Raw genomic sequence first — 22,257 nt, 5'->3', positions numbered from 1 at the left:
TAGGCTATTCAGCCCAATGAGACTGCTCTGCCACTCATTCATGGGCTGATCCAATTCTTCCAATCATCCCCACTCCCCTGCCATCGTCCTATACTTTTTGATGTCCTGACTAATCAAGTACATATCTACATCTGCACCCAATGGCTTGGCCTCCACAGTCACTCATGGTGACAAATTCCACAGATTTACCACCCCTGACTAAAGTAGTTCCTCTGCATCTCTGTTCTAAATGGACATCCTCCAATCCTGAAGTTGTGTCCTCTTGTCCTAGACTCCCCTACCATGGGAAATACCTTTTCCATATCTAATCTGTTCAGGCCTTTTAACATTCAAAATGTTTCGATGAGATCCCCCGTCATTCTCCTAAACTCCAGGGAATACAGCCCAAGAGCGCCAGATGTTCCTCATACGGTAACCCTTTCATTCCTGGATTCACTCTCGTGAATCTTCTCTGAACTCTCTCTAAAGTCATATATCCATTCTAAAATAAGGAGCCCAAAACTACACACAATACTGCAAGTGTGATCTCAATGGTGCCTTATAGAGCCTCAACATCACACCCCTGCTCTTATATTCTACAACTTTGGAAATGAATGCTACATTGCATTGGCTTTCTGCACCACCGACTAAACCTGGAGGTTAACCTTTAGGGTATCCTGCACATGGACTCCCGAGTCCCTTTGCATCTCTGCATTTTGAATTCTAAATAATCTAAATAATAGTCTGCCTGTTTATTTCTTCCACCAAAGTGCATGACCATGCACCTTCCAACATTGTATTTCATTTGCCACTTCTTTGCCCATTCCCTCAAACTATCCAAGTCTCTCTGCAGGCTCTTTGCAGCATTAGGACAAGGGTTGTTAGGATGGGAAACAGCTTCCTCCTCCAGGCTGTGAGATTACTGAACTCCCTACCACCAACCAGGTCTCATCATGTATGAAGTGTCAGTAGCATTATACTGTTACCTTGTAATATACGTACCTTATTATCTTGTAATTTATTTGTGGTAATATTACTTCATGTGTTATGTGTGTGAGTTTATATGTACTATGTTGAGCACCTTGGTCCAGAGGAATAGTTTATTTTGGTATTATACATGTGTATGGTTGAATGATAATTAACACAAGTTGAACTGGAACTTGAAAAAAGGACTAACAATGTTCATTGGTTCATGGTTCATTTGGAATTCTGATGGTGGAGGAGAAGAAGCTGTCTCAGAATTGTTGAATTTGGATTTTCAGGCTTCTGTACCTCCTACCCAATGGCAGTGACTAGAAGAGAGCATGGACTTGCTGGTGAGGATTTCATGATGGATGCTGCCTTTTTGAACCACTGTCTTTTGGAGATGTTCTCAATGGTGGAAGAGATGTGCTCATGATCGAGATGGCTGAGTCTACAATCATCTGCAGCCTCTTGTGATCCTGTGCATTAGATTCTCCATACCAGGTTCAGATACAACACACCAGAGTACTCTCCACCATACAGCTATGGAAATTTGTATGGGTCTTTATTGACGTACCAAATCTCCTCAAACTTCTAATCAAGTAGGACCACCAGTGTGCCTTCTTCATGGTAGCATCAAGGAGGTGGGCTTGGGATAGCTTCTCCGAGAAGTTGTCATCCAGGAACTTGAAGCTGTTCAAACTTTCCTTCACTGACCTCCCCAATGAGTACTGGAGTGTGTTTCCTGATGTCCCCCTCCTGAAATCCACAATCAATTCTTTGGTCTTCCTGAAAACATCCTCTGAAGGATTAAAAAAAACAGCCGGTGACACAAAAGAGAGAGAGAAAAAAAAAAGAAAATGATGTAGAATCTGCAGTATAGTTTTCACAGCTTGAGATACTAAAAATGAAAAACTAATATTTATTTAGCAAATTTTAATGACTTCAGAGTGTCTCAATGCACTTCACAACAATTATTTACTTCTGAGTGCAGTCACAGTTGCAATTTACAAACCGCAGCATTCAATTTCTGCACAGCAAGGTCCCACAATGGGCAATGTGGTGTTGACCAGTAATGAACAGGCAGTGCCGACTAAAGGGTGTAAGTTCTAAAACATGCACACAAAATAACGGGCCTGTCAATATACACACACAAATCTTTCAAAGCAGCAGGAAATACTGAGAGAGAGAGATTACAAAAGCCCATGCATTCCAAGGATTCGCAAAAAGGGACATGAAATAAAAATAGAGCTTGTGCTGTGGTCTTACTGCACAATGTTTTATACATGTGCCAGATAATGCTACATCATAGTCAAAGAGTTATGCAGCATGGAAAAAGTCCATTTAGCCCAACCTGTCCATGCTGACTAAGATATCCCATCTAAATTGTCCCATTTGCTGCCCTTTGTATAAATAAACTTGACCCTCATGTTCCTCTTAAATCTTCTCCCCCTCCCCATCATGTCCTAAACAAATCACCTAACTTAGACGATCATGTAACAGATACAGAAAATCAGTTCACCTGCCATTAAGAAGGAGGAATAGGAGCTTCAGGTTCCCCAATACAAGCTTCAAGAAAAGTAAATTCAGTCAACTCCATCATAGATATTAGCCTTCCCAATGCCCAGGACCTCTTCAAGGAGTGAACATAGAACATAGAATAGTACAGCACAGTACAGGCCCTTCGGCCTACAACGTTGTGCCGACCCTCAAACCCTGCTTCCCATATAAGCCCCCAACTTAAATTCCTCCATATACCTGTCTAGTAGTCTCTTAAACTTCACTAGTGTATCTGCCTCCACCACTGACTCAGGTAGTGCATTCCATGCACGAACCACTCTCTGAGTAAAAAACCTTCCTCTAATATCCCCCTTGAACTTCCCACCCCTTACCTTAAAACCATGTCCTCTTGTATTGTGCAGTGGTGCCCTGGGGAAGAGGCACTGGCTATCCACTCTATCTATTCCTCTTATTATCTTGTACACCTGTATCATGTCTCCTCTCATCCTCCTTTTCTCCAAAGAGTAAAGCCCTAGCTCCCTTAATCTCTGATCATAATGCATACTCTCTAAACCAGGCAGCATCCTGGTAAATCTTCTCTGTACCCTTTCCAATGCTTCCACATCCTTCCTATAGTGAGGCGACCAGAACTGGACACAGTACTCCAAGTGTGGCCTAACCAGAGTTCTATAGAGCTGCATCATTACATCGCAACTCTTAAACTCTAACCCTCAACTTATGAAAGCTAACACCCCATAAGCTTTCTTAACTACCCTCTACCTGCGAGGCAACTTTCAGGGATCTGTGGACATGTACCCCCAGATCCCTCTGCTCCTCCACACTACCAAGTATCCTATCATTTACTTTGTACTCTGCCTTGGAGTTTGTCCATCCAAAGTGTACCACCTCACACTTATCCGGGTTGAACTCCATCTCCCACTTCTCAGCCCACTTCTGTATCCTATCAATGTCTCTCTGCAACCTTTGACAATCCTCTACACTATCTACAACACCTCCAACCTTTGTGTCGTCTGCAAACTTGTCAGCCCACCCTTCTACACCCACATCCAGGTCATTGATAAAAATCACGAAAATTAGAGGTCCCAGAACAGATTCTTGTGGGACACCACTAGTCACAATCCTCCAATCTGAATGTACTCCCTCCACCACCACCCTCTGCCTTCTGCAGGCAAGCCAATTCTGAATCCACCTGGCCAAACTTCCCTGGATCCTATGCCTTCTGACTTTCTGAATAAGCCTGCCTTGTGGAACCTTGTCAAATGCCTTACTAAAATACATATAGATCACATCCACTGCATTACCCTCATCTATATGCCTGGTCACCTCCTCAAAGAACTCTATCAGGCTTGTTAGACATGATCTGCCCTTCACAAAGCCATACTGACTGTCCCTGATCAGACCATGATTCTCTAAATGCCCAGAGATCCTATCTCTAAGAATCTTTTCCAACAGCTTTCCCAGCACAGACGTAAGGCTCACTGGTCTATAATTACCCAGACTATCCCTACTACCTTTTTTGAACAAAGGGAAAAACATTCACCTCCCTCCAATCCTCCGGTACCATTCCCGTGGACAACGAGGACATAAAGATCCTAGCCAGAGGCTCAGCATTCTCTTCCATCACGTCATGGAGCAGCCTGGGGAATATTCCATCAGGCCCCGGGGACTTATCCGTCCTAAAGTATTTTAATGACTCCAACACCTCCTCTGTTTTAATATCAACATGCTCCAGAACATCAACCTCACTCATATTGTCGTCACCGTCATCAAGTTCCCTCTCATTGGTGAATACCGAAGAGAAGTATTCATTGAGGACCTCGCTCACTTCCACAGCCTCCAGGCACATCTTCCCACCTTTATCTCTAATCGGTCCTACCTTCACTCCTGTCATCCTTTTATTCTTCACGTAATTGAAGAATGCCTTGGGGTTTTCCTTTACCCTACTTGCCAAGGCCTTCTCATGCCCCCTTCTTGCTCTTCTCAGCCCCTTCTTAAGCTCCTTTCTTGCTTCCCTATGTTCCTCAATAGACCCATCTGATACTTGCTTCCTAAACCTCATGTAGGCTGCCTTCTTCCACCTGACTAGATTTTCCACCTCACTTGTCACCCACGGTTCCTTCACCCTACCATTCTTTATCTTCCTCACCAGCACAAATTTATCCTTAATATCCTGCAAGAGATCTCTAAACATCGACCACATGTCCATAGCACATTTCCCTGCAAAAACATCATCCCAATTCACACCCGCAAGTTCTAGCCTTATATCCTCATAATTTTCCCTTCCCCATCTCCCAAGCGATGCCTCAAAAATGACCCCCATCACTTAGGAGATGCTCTGTTCTCATTGCTACCATCAGAGAGGGGGCACAGGAGCCTGAGGTCCCACACTCAATATTCAAGAACAGCTTCTTCCCCTCTACCATCCAATTTCTGAATGGACATTAAACCTATGAACATAGCCTCAGTATTTTTTTCTCTTTATGCACAACTTATTTAACTCAATTAGAGACAGTGCCTATAAAATGAATTCACCTCCCTCACTTGGAAATTTTACTGTTTTACAACATTGAATCACATTGGATTTAATTTGGCTTTTTTGACACTGATCAACAGAAAAGCCTCTTTTCTGTCAAAGTCAAAACAGATTTCTACAAATTTGTATAAATTTAATACAATTATTAAATACAAACTAATTATTATGATTATCGTTATAATTATGAGGACATGCAGTCCCCTTTTATTGTCATTTAGTAATGCATGCATTAAGAAATGATACAATGTTTTTCCAGAATGATATCACGAAAACACATGACAACCCAACTTTAAAACTAACAAAAACCACAGAATTATAACATATAGTTACAACAGTGCAAAGCAATACCGTAATTTGATAAGAACAGGCCATGGCACAGTAAAAGTCTCAAAGTCTCTCGAAAGTCCCATCATCTCAAGCAGACCGTAAACCTCCAGGGCCGCCAACTTGCCAATGCAACATCCTGGAAGCATCCGACCACAGTCCGACTCCGAGTCCGTCCGAAAACTCCGAACCTCCGACCACCTCTTTGATGCCGAGCACCGAGCACCATCTCTGCTGAGTGCTTCAATCCCGGCCCCGGCTGCAGGCAATAGGCAAAGCTGAGGATTTGGGGCCTTCGTCTCCGGAGATTCTCCATTGCACAGTAGCAGCGGCAGTGAAGCAGGCATTTCAGAAGTTACTCCAGCTGTTCCTCTGCGCTTCTCACGGCTGCCTCCATCAAATCCGGATTGTGCATGGCCCCCTAGTTACATATAATCAATACTCATTCGGAATGGCCGCGCGTGCTGTGTCACGCTGCCATCTTCTCCTCCCTCCTGATTGCATAGCTACTCACACCTCTTCAAGTCAGTATTTGGTAGATGCACCTTTAGCATCAATTACAGCCTTGAGTTCGTATGGATGGGTCTCTATCAGCTTTGCACATCTGGACACTACAATTTCTCCCCATTCTTCTTTACAAAACTGCTCAAGCTCTGTCAGATTGCATGGGGATTGTGATTGAACAGCCCTTTTCAAGTCCATTCACAAGTTCTCAATTGGATTGGGTCTGGACTCTGACTTGGCCACTCCAGCATATTAACTTTGTTGTTTTTAAACTATTCCTGTGCAGCTTTGACTTTATACTTGGGGTCATTGTCTTGCTGGAAAACAAATCTTTTTCCAAGTTGCAGTTCCTTTGCATACTGCATCAGGTTTTTCTTCAGGATTTCACTGTATTTTGCTGCATTCATTTTACCCTCTACCTTCACAAGCCTTCCGGAGTCTGCTGCAGTGAAGCATCCCCACAGTATTATGCAGCCACCATTATGCTTCACAGTAGGGATTGCGTGCCTTTGATGATGTGTGGTGTCTGGCTTACGTCAAACGTAGTGTTTAGTCTGAGGGCCAAAAAGCTCAATTTTGGTTTCATCAGACCATAGAACCTTCTTCCAGCTGACTTCAGAGTCTCCCACATGCCTTCTGACAAAATCTAGTAAGACGTCATGTGAGTATTTCTCAATAGTGGCTTTCTCTTTGATGCTCTCCTATAAAGCTGCGACTGGTAACCACCTGGGCAACGGTTGTTGTATACACAGTCTCTCCCATCTCAGCTATTGAAGCTTGTAACTCCTTCAGAGTTATCATAGGACTGTTGGCGTTCTCCCTCACTAGTCCCCTTCTTGCACAGTCACTCAGTTTTTGAGGATGGTTGGCTCTAGGCAGATTTACAGCTCTGCTATATTCTTTCCATTTATTGATGATTGGCTTAACTGTACTCTAAGGGATATTCAATGACTTGGAAGTTTTCTTGTATCCATTTCCTGACTTGTGCTTTTCAATGTGGATAACTTCACTCATCTCAACACTGATTCCACAACCTACGGATTCCCTTTCAAGAACTCTACAACTAATGCCTCAATATTCATTGCTATTTAATGTATTATTATTAATTTGTTTTTTCCCTTTTTTAATATTTGGACAGTTTGTTGTCCTTTGCAAATTGATTCTATTGTGTTCTTTGTATTTACTGTGAATGCCCACAAGATAAATAATCTCAGGGTTTCTATATGGTGACCTGTATGTTCTTTGACAGCAAAGTTACCTCGTACTTTGAATTTTGAAGTTTTCCATGAATATTCCTGTCTTGTTGGATTCTAATTACAAGATCAGACAAAGGAAGCTATGTTGGAGCAACAAGAGGAAATATGATGGAAATGTTCAAATCATGAAAGTTAGAGATCAGAGAAAGAGAGTGTGGCAGTTCCCATTGGTAACAAATTTAAAACCAGGCATATATAGTTTCTGCGTAATGTCACGGGGAAAACAAAATGACTTTTTCTATCATACGAAGGGTGAATGATAAGTTTGTGGCCTAAGGTAGAAGGAGGTGAGGAGAAATTTCAAACTTCCTGTATTTTCACTCAAAGAGTTGAACTGCACGTGCTTACAACGAGAGCTGTATAACTCATCTCCTTCTACCTTAGGCCACAAACTTATCAATCACCCCTCGTGCACATAAAGGCAGCATCAATGGAGATGAATAAGTAGTTGACTTTTCAGGCTGAGACCATTCATCAGGACATGAGCTCTGATGATGGATCCTTCACTGGCCCTGACGATATCTCTCAGTCATAGATGCTGCCTGACTTGCTGAGTTCCTCCAGAATTTTGTGCGCATTACTCTGGATTTCCAGCATCTGCAGAATCATTTGTATTACAACTTTGCTATCATAATCAGGAGCACACTGACTGTAGGAATTGTAAACACACAATCAACCGATGATTTCAAGAAGGAATTAGATAGGAAGATGCAAATTTTTTCACAGGATGATGAGGAAAGATCAGGGGTTTGGAACTGGTGGGACTACACCACTAGTTGTTAGCAGAGATGGAATGGGCCAAGTGGCCTCATTTTAGGCTATGATGTGGCTATGCTTCTGAGCCTGTTCTTTATTTCACTGATGTTGACTGTTAAGCAGGACTTCAGGGATATCTCTACCCTTAACGACAGTGTGCCTTAAGATTTTTTTCTTGGTGAAACAAAGGAAGACATCAAAGTTCAAAGTTCAAAGAAAATATTATTATCAAAGCACATATATGTTGCCATTTATAGCCCTGAGATTCATTTTCTTGTGGGAATACTCAGCAAATCTATAGAATAGCATCTATAACAGGATCAATGAAAATCAACCAGAGGGCAGAAGACAACAAACTGTGCAAATGCAAATATAAGTAATTAGCAATAAATAACAAGAATATGAGATAATGAGACAAAGAGTCCTTAAAAGTGAAATAATTGGTTGTGGGAGCATTTTGATGATAGGGCAATAGAGTGTAGTTATCCCCTTTTTGATTGAGGATGTAACGATCTACAGACAAGCAGTCCTAAGTGTGGAGTAAACGCAGGACTTGATGGCAAAAATTAATAATGAAGGTTTATTCGGAGAATGATACATGTAGTAATTAAACTAAGAGCTGAAAACACAGAACGGTAGCTCAGACAGAACTCAAATCCAGGACTCAGCTCAAATCCAGTGAGCGCTGGTCCAGAATAACCTTAAATAGAACATAAACCCCAGGAAACCCATGTGGGCCGAAACCGCTTGGGAATGAGAAGTGGAAGGAAACCGTATTCACACAATGGGTCTCACAAAAAAAACAGCTTAATGACAAAAGTAGTCATTAAACGACTCTACTAAATTGAAAGAAATGATGTTCAGGTGTGTCGAGATCTGCTGCTACCCAGCACCCCTCACTGGTCCAAAGTGCTCATGACAGAGAGCACCACTTCAGGATGCACCTTTGTTCAAAAAGGCAGGAATATCCTGCCTTTCATGAAGTTTCTAATTCAGTAACAGTATAATTAATTACTCAGTATGCTGGAACCTAAATGTACTGCTACCATGGCAAGCAGCCCAGTATCTCAGCACAGAGCTTAAACACACTACTGAGTTTGGATTTGTTGAATAGCTTTGCCCTTGGTTTGTCCGCCACTCATCCTTGCCTGTCTGATTTGGGTGACTTCTGCCAAATTCACAGCTGGTCCCATTGGACCGACTGCCTTTCATGCAAGTGTTGGCACTGCACCATATACCCAAACTTCCTGAAGACTAGCTACGCAAATTATTCCAGCAGTGTGCAATTAGACCACAAACAGGGTAGGCTGCACATATCGACATCCTCATTTAAGGAAGGATTTTACTCCATTAGAAGCAGTTCAGAGAAGGTTAACTGGATTAATATCTGTAATGTTTAGGGTGAGTCATGTCAGAAGAGGTAGGCTCTTTACAAAAAGTGGCAGGTGCATGGAATGCCTTGCCAGAAGTGGTGGTAGAGGCAGACACATTAGCAACATTTAAGAAACTCTCAGATAGACACATGGATGATAGAAAAAAATGAGGGTTCTGTAGGAGAAAAAGTTAGAATGATCACAGAATTGGTTAGAAGATCTATGTAATATCGTGGGCTGAGGAACCTGTACTGTGTTGTAGGTTCTATGTTCTCATCATCATTATATGCCATGTTGTAAGCAGTGGGTGATCATGGTCTACAAGACCATGACTATTCCTGGCAAATTTTTTTACAGAAATGGTTTGCCATTGCCTTCATCTGGGCAGTGTCTTCACAAGACTTGTGACCCCAGCCATTACCAATGCTCTTCAGAGATTGTCTGCCTGGCATCAATGATCACATAAACAGGTCTGGTGATATGCACCAGCTGCTGATACAACTATCCACCACCCACTCCCATGATTTCACATGACCCTGACTGGGGGACCAATCAGGTGCTACACCTTATCCAAGGGTGTCCTGCAGGCTAGCGGAAGGAAAAAGTGCCTTATACCTCCTTTGGCAGAGAGGTATCTCCACCCCACCACCTAATTCTATGTTCTATGTCGGGCAGTTTACCTGGGCAGGAGTTTTGAAGAGTGAAGCAGACCTTGATTGAAACATGAAAGATCCTTACAGATTTAGATGAGGTAGACATGCAGAGTGGCATGTCTGTGAGCCTGAGAATCTGGGGTCAAGGACTGGAGGCCTGGAGGTGGCCTGTACTGGAGCTGGAGGCCTGCCTGGGTGTTTGAAGGGTGGATGGGTAGGTAAAAGAGATGAAAAAAGGACTTGTTTTGCTTTTATTGTCTTCTATTGTTGTCAGTGTCAATATTGTTGCTGTTGCTTGTGTTGTTCTGCTGAACATTGTAAACATGCTATGCTGGTGCCGGAACGAATGGCTGCTCCCAAAGCAAACAACGATACATTTCACTCTATGTTTCTATGTACATGTAATAAATAAATGAATCTGAATCCAGAGCTTCATTCACTAGCCCAGCCAAGCTTTACAGAGTCAGGGAAAAGATCCTCTCACTGTAATATCCCAGCGAGAACCTGAGTTACAAATCGTGGTGCGGATCCTGGGCCTGAAGCCTCAATGGGCCTAAAACCATGCCAAACACTGCCAGCCCCTAGCAACACGCACAGAACGCTGGAGGGACTCAGCCGGTCAGGTGGCAGCTATGAAGGGAATTAAACAGTTGATGTTTCAGGCCAAGACCCTTCTTCGGGCCTGCTCGACTCACTGAGTCCCTCCTAGGTTTCTTTTTGTGTGTGTCGCTCAGGAGCTCCAGCAGCTGCACAATCCCTTGTGACTGCCAACCCTTGCCCCAGCTGCTTTCGAAGGTCGCGTACATACGACGTGGAGGGTCTCTGCAACCTCAGTCCCACTCCCTCCCACACTGTTGAGTCTCAACAGATACGAGTTACACCTTCAATAAATCCTCAGGAAACTGAGATGCAAAGTTTCTGCAAGAAGCGGAAAATATTGGGCTTCAAATAATACTGAGTAGGTGTGAGAGATTAACATTCAATAAAAGATTTGAAAGCTATTATTTAACTGTCTAATATTTTAACAGTTTACCAAACATTCTTTTATGTTGGTTTGATTTCCATAAAATCCCTACTGCAGTAATATGTTCATTAACTACTCAATCTGCAGTTGGATGTGTGCATTGTGACAAAGGCAGTCAGCCCAGTACCTGAATAATTGACATAATTCCCAGTGTTGCATGTGAATGGTTCTTTGTCTTCTGTTTTATTTAAACATGTATGCCTCATGCTACAGGACCATTGTGAACTCCAGCTGGCCACGTTGGATGGAGTACACTTCATGGAAGTGCAATTACTTCACTTGTGGAGCAATTGCATTGTTTTTCACTTGCACCAGCTTTGGGGGTGGAACATCTACACTGTAATGATGAGATATCTGTAGAATTTATTGCCACAGACAGCTGTGGATGCCAAATCATTGAGTATATTTAGAGTGGAGACTGATAGATTCTTGATTAGTCAGGGTGTCACAGGTTATGGGAAGAAGGCAGGAAAATGGGGTTGAAGAGATGCTACATCACTGGTGAAGTAGACTCTATGGGCCAGATAGCCTAATTCCGCATCTGATCTACCAGCTCTGCCAAAGTGCTGTCTAACTTGATATTGGTATTGGTTTATCGTTGTCACACGTATCCAGATGCAGTGAAAAAATTATCCTGCATACTGTTCATACAGTTCAATTCATTACATAGTGCATTGAGCTAGAGTAAGATAAAACAACAACAATGTAGAATAAACTGTGAAATTTGATGAAAAAATGAAGAGCAGTAAACAATAAAGTGTAAAACAACCACCGACAGAACTCAGAAGGAATTCAGCAGGTCAGGCAGCATCTATGGATAAGACTAAACAGTTTCGACGTTTTGACCTATGACCCTTCTTCAGGACTGAGAAGGAAGAGGGACGATACCAGAATAAAAAGGTGGTAATAGAGGAAAGAGGCTAGCTGGAAGATGATAGGTGAAGTCAAGTGAGTGGGAAGGATCAAGGGATGGAGAAGAAGGAATGTGATTGAGGAGGACAGTGAACAATAGGTGAAAGGGAAGGAGGAGAGGACCCAGAGGGTATTAATAGGCAGGTGGGAAGAAGTGAAAGTTCAAACTGGGGAATAGAGAGGAGGTTGATATTTGTTCACTGGAAGCTGAGATAGATATTCATGCCATCTGGTTGGAGGGTACCTAGATGTTGCTCCTCCATCCTGAGGGTGGCTTCATCTTGGCACAAGAGGAGGCCATGGATTAACATGTTGAAATGGGAATGGGAATCAACATTAAAAAGTTTTACCACTGGGAAGTCCTGCCTGTGGCCGACAGAGCAGAGGTGCTTGACGAAGCAGTCGCCCAATTTAGAGGAAGCTGCATTGCCAGCACCGGACATAATAGACAACCCCAGTAGATTCACAGGTAAATTGTTGCCTCACCTGGAAGAAATGTTTGAGGCCCTGAATGGAGGTTAGGGTGGAGGTGTAAGGGTAGGAGTATCACTTAGGTTACTTGCTAAGTGCTTGGAGAGAAATTAGTGGAGAGGGACAAATGGACAGGAAAATCATGGAGGGAGCAATCCCTGCAGAAAATGGTGGTGGGGGGAGGTAAAGATATGTCTAGAGATAGAATCTTAGGTGCAAGTGGAAGTGTAAGGTCATCTTATCATGCAAGAGGTCTATTTAAAAGAGTCTGATAACAGTGAGATAGAAGGTGTCGTTGAGTCTGGTAGGTATGTGCTTTCAGGCTTTTGTATCTTCTGCCCAATGGGAGAGGGAGGAGAGAGAGTATCTGGGGTGTGGGGTGGGGAGAGGTGATATTTAGTAGTGTTGGCTGATTTACCAAAGCAGAGCGAAGTATAAATGGAATCCACGGAGGGGAGGTTGGTTCCTGTGATGTGATGAGCTGTGTGCATAACTCTGCAGTTTCTTGCAATCACAGGCAAAGCAGCGGCCGTACCAAGCCATCATGTACCCAGACAGAATGCTTTCTGTGTCATTTTGATAAAAATTGGTGCATCAATAAAAATTGTAACAATCTGACTGATGGACTAAAATGACAATTCCCCCATTGTATTAGATGGTTGTGCTAAAGTTTATTTTAGTGAAGGAAGTTCTGGGAACTATTTCTGCTTGCTTCCTTCCATCAACACTATCAAAACTATGAGGGATACAGATTGGATAAACTGCAGGAAACTTCTCCCACTTCAGAGGCAGAATCAACTTAGGACAAATGCTTAGAGGGGAGCTGAGGGTGACCTTCAGAGAGTGTCTGGCATGCACTACCCGACAGAGTTTTTGAAGTTAGGTAACTGACAGCATTTAAAAAGTGTCTAGATGAATTACCCAAGCATAGAGGACTACAGACCAAGTGCTGGTGATGGTGTGAATACATAGAAGTGCCCATTGATCAGTGTGAGGCTTCATAAGTCATTGGTCAGACCATACTTGTGAGCAGTTTTGGACCCCATATCTAAGAAAGTATGTGCTGCCGTGAGAGAGGGTCCAGAGGAGGTTAACAAGAATGATTCCAGGAATAAAAAGACGTGATTTTTCGTGATTTTTATTAACGACCTGGATGTGGGGGTAGAAGGGTGGGTTGACAAGTTTGCAGATGACACAAAGGTTGGTGGTGTTGTAGATAGTGTAGAGGATTGTCAAAGATTGCAGGGAGACATTGATAGGATGCAGAAGTGGGCTGAGAAGTGGTAGATGGAGTTCAACCCGGAGAAGTGTAAGGTGGTAGACTTTGGAAAGACAAACTCCAAGGCAGAGTACAAAGTAACTGGCAGGATACTTGGTAGTGTGGAGGAGCAGAGGGATCTCGGGGTACATGTCCACAGATCCCTGAAAGTTGCCTCACAGGTGGATAGGGTAGTTAAGAAAGCTTATGGGGTGTTAGCTTTCATAAGTCGAGGGATAGAGTTTAAGAGTCACGATGTAATGATGCAGCTCTATAAAACTCTGGTTAGGCCACACTTGGAGTACTGTGTCCAGTTCTGGTCGCCTCACTATAGGAAGGATGTGGAAGCATTGGAAAGGGTACAGAGGAGATTTACCAGGATGCTGCCTGGTTTAGAGAGTATGCATTATGATCAGAGATTAAGGGAGCTAGGGCTTTACTCTTTGGAGAGAAGGAGAATGAGAGGAGACATGATAGAGGTGTACAAGATAATAAGAGGAATAGATAGAGTGGATAGCCAGCGCCTCTTCCCCAGGGCACCACTTCTCAATACAAGAGGACATGGTTTTAAGGTAAGGGGTGGGAAGTTCAAGGGGGATATTAGAGGAAGGTTTTTTACTCAGAGAGTGGTTGGTGCATGGAATGCACTACCTGAGTCAGCGGTGGAGGCAGATACACTAGTGAAGTTTAAGAGACTACTAGACAGGTATATGGAGGAATCTAAGGTGGGGGCTTATATGGGAGGCAGGGTTTGAGGGTCGGTACAACATTGTGGGCCGAAGGGCCTGTACTGTGCTGTACTATTCTAAAAGGGTTAAAGTATGAGAAGCATTTGATGGCTTCATGCCTGTAGTCACTGGAGTTTAGAATGTAGGAGGATCTAATTGAAACCTGTCAAATATTGAAATGCCTAGATAGAATGGATGAGAAGAGGATGTTTGCTATAGTGGGAGAATTTAGGACCAGAGAACACAGCCCCAGAATTGAATGATGTCCCTTTAAAACAGACATGAGGAGGAATTTATTTAACTAGAATTGTGGTGAATCTGTGGAATTCATTGCCACAGACAGCTATGGAGGTTAAGTCATTGGGTGTATTTAAAGTGGACGTTGATGGACAAAAGTTATGGGGAGAAAGCATGAAATGATATTGAGAGGGAAATAAATCTGCCCTGAACAAATGCTGGAGCAGATTTGCTGGGTTGAGTGATCTAGTTCTGTTCCTATGTCTTATAGTCTAATGGATGAGTTGGCCAAACGGCCTTTTCTGTGCCATATGATTCCATGATTTAATGATGCGAAGATTCTATTGAAATGGGTTGTTAGTTCATTATCATATTGTTGTATTAAACTATTATATATTTATCAACCTGAGTTATGTATTCTCCAACAACAGAATCCATTCTCCCCAGGGTATATCTGTACAATTTATTTATAATTGTAAAGGCTTCCATCATTCTCTTAAAGAATAAAGGTTAGCTGGTTCAATCTTTCCTGAGGGAAGCTGTGTACCTATATCACTTTTCTATTTCTATTCCTTATCCTTTCCATTGTATAGAAACCAGAACTGTGCACTCCACTCTGAGTGCAGCCTGCCCAGAGTCCAATAGAAGTTTCCTGACTGCTTTTGAATTCTGTAGGCTTGTAAACAAATCCTGGAGTAGCTTTTAGTTGCTTTGCTGACAGGTTTTTAAAATTAGCAAAACAGGAATAAGAAGTGAAATCAAGCAAAACTTTATATTCCAATGGAATAAATTCCCCAGGGGCTCATTACTCTGGACAAATGGAGATAATTATAAAATCAAAATGCTGCAAATGCTGGTAATTTGAGAAAGAGATAATGCAGTAAGCATTCAACAGGTCAGATGCTTTAGCAAAAGATGTTTTCTCTTCTCACATTCAGACAATTCCTAACACTGGCAACCTTTACTGAGCAAGGGCCCTCTTGACCTCTTCCCCTTTCACCGTCCTCCACTATCCAGTTCTTTCTTGTACTGCCCTCCCTTTGTATTTGCTCTGATGTAGGGCGAATTGCTTGTGATCTGCTGAATGTTTCCAGCATTTCCACTCTTTAGTATCTCAATGAGAATTAGGTTCATTATCGCTGACATATGACATGAAACTTGCTGTTTTGCAGCAGCAGTACAGTGAAAAGACATAAAATTACTATAAATTACAGGCATAAATAAATAAATAGTGCAAAAAAAAGGAATAATGAGGTAGCATTCATGGACTGTTCAGAAATCTGATGGTGGAGGTGAAGAAGCTGTTTCTAAATCAAGCTCCTGTACCTCCTCCCTGATGGTAGAAATGAAAAGAGGGCAAGTCCTGGATGGTGAGGATCCTTGGTGAAGGATGCTGACTTCTTGAGATATTGGGTCTTGAAAATGACTTCATTGGTGGGGTGAGTTGTGTTGTCACTTTCAAGGAACTACTGTACGTACCTGCACCTTTAGGTCTCTCTGTTCTACAACACTCCACAGGGCCTTACTGTACTCTTTCTGTAAGCTTGCACTCAGTATCAGTAAAACCAAATAGTTGATTGTGGACTTTTTGAAGAAGAAGTTGATGGAACACAAACCAGTCTTTGTCGAGGGGTCAGCAATTGAAAGGATGAGCAGCTTCAAGTTCCTGGGCACCAACACCTCAGAGTATCTATCCTGGGCCCACCATATTGATGCAATCCTGAGGAATGCCCACCAACAGCTATACTTCTTTCGGATTCAGAGGATCTTTGGAATGTCACCGAAGACTCTAGTAAATTTTTGCAGGTGTACATGAAGAGCTTTGAGACTGATATGGAGACTCCCATGCACAGGATCAGAAAAAGCTGCAGAGGGTTGTACGCTTAGTGAGCTTCATCATACACCGGCCTTCCCTCCATCAAGAGCATCTTATGAAGGTGGTGGCTCAAGAAGGCACTATCTACTAAAAAGGAACCTCATCGTTTGGGACATGCCTTCTAATACGAACACAACAGCTCAGCATTTAACACTATCATTCCTGTAGTCCTGATCAACAAGATACAGAAGCTGTGCCTCTTCACCTCCCTCTGCAATTGGATTCTTGACTTCCTAATTGGAAGACCACAATCTGTGTGGATTGGTAATAATATCTCCTCCTCGCTGATGATCGATACTGGCGCATCTCAGAGATGTGTGTTTAGCCCACTCTATCTATACCCATGACTGTGTGGCTAGGTATAGCTTAAAGGCTAACTATAAATTTGCTAAAATTGGCAGAACCTCAGATGGAGATGAGTGGGTGTACAGGAACCAGATATACCAACTAGTTGAATGTTGTCACTGCAAGAACCTTGCACTCAATGTCATTAAGAGCAAAGAGCTCTTTGTGGACTTCAGAAAGGTTAAGACGAGAGAACATGAACCAATACTAGTAGAGGGATCAGCAGTGGAGAGAATGAGCAATTTCAAGCTCCTGGATGTCAAGATCTCTGAGGATCTAACTTTGTCCGAATATATAAAGAAGGCAAGACAGTTTTGAGGAGATTTGGCTTGTCACCTAAAACACTCGAAAACTTCTATAGATGTACCATGGAGAGCATTATGACAGGCTGCATCATTGTCTGTTATGGGGGTGGGGGTTGGAGGGGCTATTGCACAGGAACAAAAGAAGTTATAAAATTAATCAGCTCCATCATGGGTATTAGCCTCCATAGTATCCAGGACATCTTCAAGGAGTGGTGCCTCAGAAAGGGGATGTCTATTATTAAGGGAGGAGGTATAGATGTCTGAAAGCACACACTCAGTGATTCAGGAACAGCTTCTTCCCTTCTGCTATAGATTCCTAAATAGACAATGAATCCTTGAACTAACTCCAATGAGTTGGTGGAATGAAATAATGGGCTGAAAAATAGCAGATGGAATTTAATGCAAACAAGTGCAAGTTGTTGGTAGAACAAAGGGATCTGGGAATACAGGTCCATGCTTCATTGAAAGTGGAGTTACAGGCAGATAGGGTTGCAAAGAAAGCTTTTGGTACATTGGCCTTCATAAATCAAAGTATTGAGTACAGGAGATGGGATGTTATATTTAAGTTGTATAAGATGATGGTGAAGCCTAACTTTGAGTATTGTGTGCAGTTTTGGTCACCTACCTACAGAAGAGATGCAAGTAAGGTTGAAAGGGTACAGAGAAAAATTACAAGGATGTTGGAGGATCTGATTTATAAGGAAAGATGAAAAGGTTAAGACTTTATTCTTTGGAATTTATAAGGAAAGATGAAAAGGTTAAGATTTTATTCTTTGGAATGTAGAAGATTGAGGGGTGATTTCATAAAGGTATATAAAATTATGAAGGGTATAGATAGGGTAAATGGAAGCAGGCTTTCCACTGAGATTGGGTGGGTCTCCACTGTAAGACCATCGGATACTGGAGCAGAATTAGGGCAATAAGGGTGAAAGGTGAAAAGTTTCAGGTGAACATGAGGGGAAACTTTTTCACTCAGAGGGTCATGAGAGTGTGGAATGTGTTGCCAGTGAAAGAAGTGTATGCAAGCTCTATTTCAACTTTTAAGAGAAGTTTGTAAAGGTACATGGATGTGAGGGATATGGGAGCTATAGTCCAGAGGCAGGTCAATAGGGATGGGTGCTTTAAATGATTCAGGATGGACTAGATGAGCCAAAGGGCCTGTTTCTGTGCTGTACTTTTCTATAACTCTAAGACTGCGATGTGAAGAGAGCATGCCCAGATGGTAAGGGTAGTAATGATGGATGCTGTCTTACATTTATTTTTTTTTAAATCTTGAGATAAGAAACAGTAACAGGCTCTTCCAGCCCAATGAGCCCACACCAACAAGTTACACCCATATGACCAATTAAGGTACAACCCGTATATATTTGGTTTGTGGAAGGAAACCAGAGCAACGGGAAGAAACCCATGTGCTCACAGAAAGAAAAGTACAAACTCCTTACAGGCTGTTAAGGGAATTGAACCTGGGTTGCTAGGCGCTGTAATAGCATTACACTGTTCTGCTCCTGTGCCTCTCCTTCAGGCCCAAATGCTTCTCCTTTCAGCATCTGCAATCTCTTGTGTTTCCTGGCACTGAGGCTGGCTCCCAAATGGTTTAGCAAGCCATTCACTTCAAAGGGGATTCTGAATGGACAATAAACGCTGGGATTGCATTTGTATGCAATAACATATAACTAATGAACCAACTGCTAATTGCAATGATTTGGGATATTTTTCTGATCTTAAGCATTGTTGTGTTCTTGCTCTCTAATAGGCACTTCTGTCATGGGGATAACAGCCACCGATGCCGATGACCCTGTCTATGGGAACAGTGCTAAACTGGTCTACAGCATTCTGGAGGGGCAGCCGTATTTTTCTATTGAGCCGCACACCGGTAAGTGACTATTGCTAGACCTCCATTTCAGCCGGTCCATGTTTCTCACTCAGCTGAGTAACTTGTGGTGAAATAGATGTCCCCATTGTCGGATGATCTGCCTTACTCCCAATGTGTTGTATGGACTTGGGCTCAACAGATAAGGAACTTGCAGTTTCTACTTTCACCACATGTACAAGGTTGAGAGGCAGGACTAACCATATACTGAATGTTGAAAATAAAATTTTTAATTAATTTGTTTTTTGTATCTTAATGGCCAGTTTTTTTATTAGCTATAATAACTTTGACTAGTTTTGCATGGCTTCTTTTTGATTATACCGGCCAAAATAGTAAAGCATGAAAGTTTCATTTAAGTGATCTATTGCACAGAGATCCTGATGAAACAATTTGCTATGTGTCTCCCATTACATCCATGCTCCACATTTCCTTGAACTTACCTTGGCTGGGTTTGGCTGTCCTATTTTGCTGGCCAAGATAATCCTGGAGCTAAGGTTTGAAGTCTAAAGGTACATCGGGGTCTCACACAGTATGTTACAGAGTGGTAAGTGGCACAGTGCAAGCCTCGCCTACAAACCCCAAATGCAAAATCTTAAGGTAATGGGATATTCTGTAGAACATAGAACATAGAATAGTACAGGCCCTTTGGCCACAATGTTATGCTGACCTCTCAACCTGCTCTGAGATCAATCTAACCCTTCCCTCCTATACAACCCTCCATTTTTCTTTCATCCATACTCCTATTAACGTATCTCTTAAAAATCCCAAATTATCTGCCTCTACCGTTAACCCTGGTAACATGTTCCACACACCTACCACTCTCCATGTAATAATCGTACCTCTGACATCCCCCTTTCTTCCAAATACTTTAAAATTATACCCCCTTGTATTAGCCGTTTCCACCCTGGGCAAAATGTCTTTGACTGTCCACTCAGTCTACAGTTCTTATCATCTTGTACATCTCTATAAAGTCACCACTCATCTCCTTCACTACAAAAACAAACCCATGTTTTCTCAATCTATCCTCAGAAGGTTTTAGTTCATTCATTTTGTGCCATGTCATATGATATGAGTGATCATGGTCTTTCCATGATGATGATTGTCCTTGTCAACTTTTTCTACACAACAGGTTTGCATTACCTTCTTCTGGGCAGTGTCTTTACAAGACAGATGATCCCAGCTATTATTAATACTCTTCAGAGATTGTCTGCCTTGTGTCAGTGGTCGCATATCCAGGAATTGTGATATGCACCAGCTACTCATACGACTATTCACCACCTGCTCCCATGGCTTCAAGTGACCCTGATCGGAGAGGCTAAGCAGGTACTACACCTTGCCCAAAGGTGACCTACAGGCTAGTGCAGAGAAAGAGCGCCTTACACTTCCTTTGGTAGAGATGTATCTTTACCTCCACACCCACATATGGCATGAGGATTCTTATTGGGACTCCTTAGTAAAACTGGTAGAAATTACAGACTTGGCCAGTGTGAATGAAGCTCCACATCCACTTTGCTGATTCTCAAAGTTGAGAGGGTTTCATAATATTTTTTAATGTCTCTGGCCTCCAGGGTCTCTGGCGTATTCTCCACGTCCAGTTAAACTGAAGGACTCTGTTATTGGGCCTTATTTCCCACCTGTCCTTTATTTATTTATCATTGCTGTTGAAATTGGTGAGGCAAGATTTTCCTATGATTATTTTTTTATTCTTGGAATATATAGAAGGCTGGCAGTAATTGTTCATCCTTAACTTGTCAAGGAATGGAAATACAGAGGCATGCAACCATGGAACAGGCCCTTCAGTCTAACTTACACATGATAACAAAAGTGGCCCATCTGAACTATTTCCAGATGCCTTTGATTAGCCCATATCCCTCTAAACCAGGGGTTTCCAATCTTTATCATGCCATGGACCAATCCCATTAACTCGGGGGTCTATAAACCTCAAGTTGGGAGCCCCTGCTCTGACCTAACCTATGTATATACCTGCCCTTATGTCTATTAAATATTGTTATTGTCTCTGCCAAAACTGTAACCTCTGAAAACTCATTCCATATTTGCACTACCCCCTTTGTGAAAATATTGCTCCTCAGGTTCCTATTAAATCTCTGTCCTTGTATGTATGTTCTCTAGTTCCCAAAGGTTCAAGATTTAAGTTTATATGTCATGTATACAGTACTTTGAAGCATACAATGAAACATGTTGTTTGCATTAACAACCAACACACAAGGGTGTGCTCATAGCAGCTCGCATGTGTCACCGCACACACTCTGGCACCAACATAGCCCACATTTCTCAGCTGAACATTAGTTTAACCAACTTGGGGGGAAAAAATGTTCATTCACCCTGCCTATGCAAGCTTCTTTAGTTTATATGATTATGACTAGATGATTTAGTTCTGTGAGATACAGTACTGTGCAAAAGTCTTTGGTGCCTAAGACTTTTGAACAGTACTGTAGTAATTTTATGTATTGCACTGTATTGCTTCCACAAAAAAGAAAACAAATTTCATGATGTATGTGAGTGATGATAAACCTTATTCTGATGTGGGTCTCTGTTGTGGATTGAGAGTGGGAAGGGGGCAGGGAGAGGGGAATCATGGTTGGGAAAAGGGAAAGGGAGAGGGGAGGGAGCAGGAAGCACAAGATATTCTGTAATGATCAATAAACCAATTGTTTGGAATCAAATGTCAGGACGTTAGAGCAGGGATCTAATTGCAGACCCAGTACTGTGCACACAGTGATATTAATTGAGTAACAGATCCCAATGTGCAAATAAAGTTGGCGTCAAAGTTCAGGCAAAGATTAAAGATCCAGAGAAATCCAAGAACCAGAATCGGGAAACAGGCAGAGTCAATATTTGGACGGACAGAGTTCAGATACAAATGCTGGAAAGGCTCAGGAAAATTCACTGGCACAATCTGGCAACAAACAGGTGAAAACACAGGACTGAAATACACTGAGCAATAAACAGAGAGGCAGATGATAGGTGGAGCACAATGAGACACAGTGGCAGCAATACAGGTAATAATGAGAAACAGGTGAGGGTGGAGTAATCAGTAATACAGGGGTCGGAGCAGAGCAGGGGTGGGTACAGGAGCACATGGGGCATGAAAACAAAGAAGAGCACGTGGCAATACAAAACCACAGAATGAAGGCTAGGGGGAAACACACAAAAAGACAGAGTTCAACTGGAGGTACTGACAGGGTGTATCTGCACCTGCACCACCCCCTGCCCAAGCACTCCTTCTCTGCCACCTGTCCCGCGCCCCTCCCGCAGTGCTCCACCCTCACCATTCCCAATATCCTTTGCTCCAGCCTGATTTACAAACTCACTCGCCACTCCATGCTGACAAATGCAGTCCTGTGCATA

The 22,257-nt window shown here is 42.5% G+C and overlaps 1 protein-coding gene across 1 annotated transcript in view; it reads left to right on the top strand.

Moving 5' to 3' along the window:
- The window catches only part of cdh8 (cadherin 8), a 355,456-nt gene that overhangs the window by 154,337 nt on the left and 178,862 nt on the right, over nt 1–22,257 (top strand). The window contains exon 4 of the mRNA XM_063067229.1: nt 18,772–18,891. Within this exon, the coding sequence (XP_062923299.1) occupies nt 18,772–18,891 (120 nt within the window). The remainder of the gene's footprint in view (nt 1–18,771; nt 18,892–22,257) is intronic.

This window comes from Mobula hypostoma, chromosome 14 (assembly GCF_963921235.1).
Source record: "Mobula hypostoma chromosome 14, sMobHyp1.1, whole genome shotgun sequence".
NCBI lineage: Eukaryota > Metazoa > Chordata > Chondrichthyes > Myliobatiformes > Myliobatidae > Mobula > Mobula hypostoma.
Note: the sequence above shows the minus strand (reverse complement) of the source record. Positions and strands in the feature narration are given on the sequence as shown.